The 6,767-nt window shown below is 37.3% G+C and overlaps 1 protein-coding gene across 1 annotated transcript in view; it reads right to left on the bottom strand.

Annotated features, from left to right (window-relative positions):
* LOC112071195 (rho GTPase-activating protein 5-like) overlaps nt 1-6,767 on the bottom strand; it is a gene marked incomplete at its 3' end in the record, with an annotated part of 53,868 nt that overhangs the window by 3,616 nt on the left and 43,485 nt on the right. Inside the window, 1 exon segment of the mRNA XM_070439295.1 lies at nt 1,996-2,180. Within this exon segment, the coding sequence (XP_070295396.1) occupies nt 1,996-2,180 (185 nt within the window).

The raw sequence follows: 6,767 nt of genomic DNA, 5'->3' as shown, positions 1-6,767 counted from the left end.
CTGTAGTATGAAAACCTGACTAAGATAATAAGGAAAACACTGAGCTTCGTAACAGAATAATTATGAAAACAGAGGCTTGGTAAAGATAATAAGGAAAACCACTGAGCTTGTAAAGATAATAAGGAAAACACTGAGCTTGTAAAGATAATAAGGAAAAACATTGAGCTTGTAAAGACAATAAGAGAAAACACTGAGCTTGTAAAGAATAATAAGGAAAACACTGAGCCTGTCAGATTAATAAGAAAACACTTGAGCTTGTAAAGATAATTAAAGAAAACATGAGCTTGTAAAAATGAATAAGGAAAACAGAGAGCTTGTTAAAGATAATAAGGAAAACACTAGCTTGTAAAGACAATAAGGAAACACTGAGCTTTGTAAAGACAATAAGGAAAACACGAGAGCGTGTAAAGATAATAATAAAACAGAGAGCTTGTAAAATAATAAGGAAAAACACTGAGCTATGTGAAGATAATAAGGAAAACACTGAGCTTGTAAAAGATAATAAGGAAAACATTGAGCTTGTAAAGATAATAAGGAAAACAGAGAGCTTGTGAAGATAATAAGAAAACAGAGAGCTTGTAAAGTTAATAAGGAAAACACTGAGCTTTGTAAAGACAATAAAGGAAAACACTGAGCTTGTAAAGATAAAAGGAAAACAGTGAGCTTGTAAAGATAATAAGGAAAACAGTGAGCTTGTAAAGATAATAAGGAAACAGGAGCTGTAAAGATAATAAGAAAACAGGAGCTTGTAAAGATAAATAAGGAAAACACTGAGCTTGTAAAGATAATAAGGAAACACTGAGCTTGTAAAGATAAATAAGGAAAAACACTGAGCTTGCTAAAGAATAAGGAAAACAGAGAGCTGTAAAGATAATAAGGAAAACAGAGAGCTTGTGAAGAGAATAAAGGAAAAACACTGAGCTTGTGAAGATGTAATAAGGAAAACACTGAGCGTTTAAAGATAATAAGGAAAACACTGAGCTTGTAAAGAATAATAAGAAAACACTGAGCTTGTAAGATAATAAGGGAAAACAGAGAGCTTGTGAAGATAAGGAAAACACTGAGCTTGTAAAGATAATGAGTATAAAACAGTGAGCTGTAAAGATGAATTAGGAAAACACTGAGCTCTGTAAAGATAATAAGGAAAAACATTGAGCTGTGTAAAGACAATAAGGAAAACAGTGACTTGTGAAATAATAAGGAAAACAGAGAGCTTGGTAAAGATAATAAGGAAAAACATTGAGCTTGTAAAGACAATAAGGAAAACACTGAGCTTGTAAAGATAATAAGGAAAAACAGTGAGCTTGTAAAGATAATAAGGAAAACAGTGGAGCTTGTAAAGATAATAAGGAAAACACTGAGCTTGGTAAAGATAATAAGGAAAAACAGAGAGCTTGTAAAGATAATAAGGAAAACACTGAGCTTGTAAAGATAATAAGGAAAAACACTGAGCTTGTAAAGACAATAAGGAAAACAGAGAGCTTGTAAAGATAATAAGGAAAACACTGAGCTTTGTAAAGATAATAAGGAAAACATAGAAGCTTGTAAAGGATAATAAGGAAAACACTGAGTTGTAAAGATAATAAGGAAAAACACTGAGCTTGTGAAGATAATAAGGAAAACAGAGAGCTTGTAAAGATAATAAGGAAAACAGAGAGCTTGTAAAAGATAATAAGGAAAACAGAGAAGCTTGTAAAAGGACAATAAGGAAAACAGAGAGCTTGTAAAAGATAATAAGGAAAAACACTGAGCTTGAAAGATTATAAGGAAAACAGAGAGCTTGTAAAGATTAATAAGGAAAACAGAGAGCTTCGTAAAGACAATAAGGAAAACACTGAGCTTGTAAAGATAATAAGGAAAAACAGATGAGCTTCTAAAGACAATAAGGAAAACACTGAGCTTGTAAAGATAATAAGGAAAAACAGAGACTTCTAGAATAAAATGAGCTTAATATAAGGAAAACATATGAGCGTGTAAAGATAATAAGGAAAACACTGAGCTTGTAAAGATAATAAAAGATACAGAAGAGAAAAATAAAAAATACATTCCGGTCAGAGGATCGCAAGTAAAATAGTGAGTTGACAATTGCAGCTGTGTTTTACCTTGATCAAACTGCTTCTGAATATTGTCTTGATCAGTCTTGTTACCACTCACGCGATACAGGCCCTCTGTCGTAAGTCCTGGAGGACAAAAGAACAGACATATTTAGAGTATAAGTACAGGCAGTGTGAAGCTACTACTTGACCTGCTATCAACATGGTTCCACTGTGAAAAGGGCAGAAGAAGTTTAAAGACACTTTTCCATTTAGCAATGATTTCAGATCAGAGAAAAATAAAACACAGACCCAACCACCGTGATATTAAGCATGGCCCGAGACGATTTTTACACACACACACACACACACACACACACACACACACACACACACACACACACACACACACACAGTGTGGAGGAGGTGAAGGAAGAGGCTGTCAGTTTTGAGGGGTAGAGGATAAACAGGCCCTGGCCCTGGGATACAATAAGCAGCACTTCCAAACCTAATCTAACCAAACCAAACCAAACCACACCTAACCAAACCTAACCTAACCTAACCTAACCTAACCCAACCTAACCAAACCAAACCAAACCTAACCACACCTAACCACACCTAACCTAACCAAGCCCAACCAAACCTATCCTAACCTAACCAAACCACACCTAACCAAGCCCAGCCAAACCTAACCAAACCTAAACTAACCAAACCTAACCAAAACCTAACCTAACCTAACCTACTTACAAACCAGCCCAATAGCCAGGCCTATTTAGATGATTATTCATATTAAACATGATGAGGCATTGTCCTTGCATCGTCTAGAGACAGTCATTTGTCATTTTTATTAGGATCCCCATTAGCTAACGCCGTAACTCCAGCTAATCTTCCTGGGGTCCAACACCAATTAACAATACATTATAAATAACCACAAATCAAGACTTCACAAACATTCAACAAGTAGACAATACAGACAATTAAAATACCTGACAGGAAACACATTTAACATTCAGTTGATCATTTCTACTTCCTGTCCAGTCATATGGTCTATCACATTAGATGTTCTTTCTATTTCCTGTCCAGTCATATGGTCTATAGCATTAGATGTTCTTTCTATTTCCGTCCAGGCATATGTTATCACTATTGTTCTTTCTATTTCTGTCCAGTCAATGGTCTATAGCATTAGATGTTCTTTCTAATTCCTCTTCAGTCATATGGTCTATAGCATTAGATGTTTTATTTCCTGTCCAGTCATATGGCCATAGTCATTAGATGTTCTTTCTATTTCTGTCCAGTCATATGGTCTATAGCATTAGATGTTCTTTCTATTTCCTGTCCAGTCATATGGTCTATAGCTTAGATGTTCTTTCTATTTCCTGTCCAGTCATATGGTCTATAGCATATAGATGTTCTTTCTATTTCCTGTCCAGTCATATGGTCTATAGCATTAGATGTTCTTTCTATTTCCTGTCCAGTCTATATGGTCTATAGCATTAATGTTCTTTCTATTTCCTGTCCAGTCATTGTCTATAGCATTAGATGTTCTTCTATTTCCTGTCCAGTCATATGGTCTATAGCATTAGATGTTCTTTCTATTTCCTGTCCAGTATACATATGGTCTATAGCATTAGATGTTCTTTCTATTTCCTGTCCAGTCATATGGTCTATAGCATTAGATTGTCTTTCTATTTCCTGTCCAGTCATATGGTCTATAGCATTAGATGTTCTTCTATTTCCTGTCCAGTCATATGGTCTATAGCATTAGATGTTCTTTCTATTCTGTCCAGTCATATGGTCTATCACATTGATTGTCTTTCTATTCCTGTCCAGTCATATGGTCTATCACAATTAGATGTTCTTTTTATTCTTGAAGGTGGATTACTTTTTGCCTGAGAAATATGTATTGGATAAGAGTCTATTCAGCATGATCCTACATAAAACTGTAGATTTGTCCTGTGCTTGGGTTGTCTTAGATGCCCTGAATTTACCTGTCTGGTTTGTTGGTTATGTGTGTTTGCTTATATATAACTGGTCTGAAAAATACTTGTGGTTTTTGAAAAATATAACATTCCTAAAGAAAATCAGAAGACTGGATAGTAATTTGTTTTCAACGTGAAGCCATGAGAGATGTGATGCATTTGGATAATATTCATATAGATAGAGCAATGAAGAGCTAATTGACAGCCCCTGTTTTGAGCCATTTGGAGCTTTTTATATCTTTGCTGCTGATGACCATATAACTGGCAGTACTCTAAGTGTGATAGGACCAGGGATTGACCATACTGGAACAGTACTCTAAGTGTGATAGGACGGGATTGACATATAACTGGACAGTACTCTAGTGTGATAGGACAGGGATTGACCATGTAACTGGACAGTACTCTAAGTGTGATAGGACAGGGATTTACATGTAACTGGACAGTACTAAGTGTGATAGAACCAGGGATTTACCATGTAACTGGACAGTACTCTAAGTGTGATAGGACAGGGATTGACCATATAACTGGACAGTACTCAAGTGTGATAGGACCGGGATTAACATATAACTGGACAGTACTCTAAGTGTGATAGAACCAGGGATTGACCATGTAATGGACAGTACTCTAAGTGTGATAGGACAGGGATTGACCATATAACTGGACAGTACTCTAAGTGTGATAGGACCAGGGATGACCTATGTAACTGGACAGTACTCTAAGTGTGATAGACCAGGGATTGACCATATAACTGGACAGTACTCTAAGTGTGATAGACCAGGGATTGACCATATAAACGAGTACCTAAGTGTGATAGACACACACTCTTGTGGTGTGTGTGTGTGTGTGTGTGTGTGTGTGTGTGTGTGTGTGTGTAGAAAACACTACACAAGAGCAGCTGCTTTACGAGAGCCACTGGGGACATTTCCATGCATGATGAGATAGAGATAAGAGCTTCTACTTTATAGTGCAGAGTGTAACACTGACTCCCTCTTAACGCTGTCATTCATGACTTATGTTCATATTTCCTGTAACTATTTCATTTGAAGCCAGTTAAGATATGTTTCCTGTAACAACTAAAAAGCCATTCAATGTTTGTTAGGGTCTATTCTGAGAAGCGACCGAAAGCATCATACTAAGACAGCGCTAGGGCTAAATAACCCAGTCTAACGACTTACTTTACATACAGACATGCAGGTCACAGCCATAGAATCTATCTAGCCTAATCTTGTTCTACTCATTCTATTTCTATGTTCACAGCACCTGTCAGTTCTAGAGGTCGACCGATTATGATTTTTCAACGCCGATACCGATTAAATCGGCCGATTTATTTATTTGTAGTAATGACAATTACAACAATACTGAATGAACACTTTTATTTTAACTTAATATGATACATCAATAAAATCAATTTTGCCTCAAATAAATAATGAAACATGTTCAATTTGGTTTAAATAAGGCAAAAACAAAGTGTTGGAGAAGAAATTAAGAAAGCTAATGTTTAAGTTCCTTGCTCAGAACATGAGAACACATGAAAGCTGGTGGTTCCTCTTAACATGAGTCTTCAATATTCCCAGGTAAGAAGTTTGAGGTTGTAGTTATTATAGGAATTATAGGACTATTTCTCTCTATACCATTTGTATTTCATATACCTTTGACTATTGGATGTTCTTATAGGCACTATAGTATTGCCAGTGTAACAGTATAGCTTCCATCCCTCTCCTCGCCCCTACCTGGGCTCGAACCAGGAACACATCGACAACAGCCACCCTCGAAGCAGCGTTACCCATCGCCCCAGAGCAAGGCAAACAACTACTTCAAGGTCTCAGAGCGAGTGACGTCACCGATTGAAACGCTATTAGCGCGCACCCCGCTAACTAGCTAGCCATTTCACATCGGTTACACCAGCCTAATCTCGGGAGTTGATAGGCTTGAAGTCATAAACAGCGCAATGCTTGAAGCACAGCGAAGAGCTGCTGGCAAACGCACGAAAGTGCTGTTTGAATGAATGCTTACAAGAATGCTGCTGCCTACCACCACTCAGTCAGACTGCTCTATCAAATATCAAATCATAGACTTAATTATAACATAATAACACACAGAAATACGAGCCTTTGGTCATTAACATGGTCAAATCCGGAAACTATCATTTCGAAAACAAAACGTTTATACGGAACCGTTCTGTATTTTATCTAACGGGTGGCATGCCTAGTGTAAATATTGCTGTTACATTGCACAACCTTCAATGTTATAATTATGTACAATTCTGGCAAATTAATTACGGTCTTTGTTAGGAAGAAATGGTCTTCACACAGTTCGCAATGAGCCAGGCGTCCCAAACTGCTGCATATACCCTGACTTTGCTTGCACGGAACACAAGAGAAATCGGTCCTAATTAATCGCCCATTCCAATTAATCGGTCGACCTGTGTGTGTGTGGTGTGTGTGTGTGTGTGTGTGTGGATGCTGATGGGCCAAGGTTTTTGACTGGAAGTGACCCTGCCTGCACTTTAGTCAAATAACTGGGAAGAAGGTTGCAGCCAAAGACAATAAGAACAAAATGAACTCAACTGGGGGAGGGAAGCACAATAGGGAAGTTATCCGAATTGAGATGTGTTCTACAAGCCGGATGTTTCATTGTCCTGCTCCCTAACTACACATTAACTGAACATCACCTCCACTACTACTACCACCACCTCCACTACTACAACCACTACCTTCACTACTACTACCTCCACTACTACTACCTCCACTACTAC

The sequence above is a fragment of the Salvelinus sp. IW2-2015 genome, unplaced genomic scaffold (assembly GCF_002910315.2).
Source record: "Salvelinus sp. IW2-2015 unplaced genomic scaffold, ASM291031v2 Un_scaffold1544, whole genome shotgun sequence".
Taxonomy (NCBI): domain Eukaryota; kingdom Metazoa; phylum Chordata; class Actinopteri; order Salmoniformes; family Salmonidae; genus Salvelinus; species Salvelinus sp. IW2-2015.
This window is presented reverse-complemented; position numbering and strand designations above follow the sequence as displayed.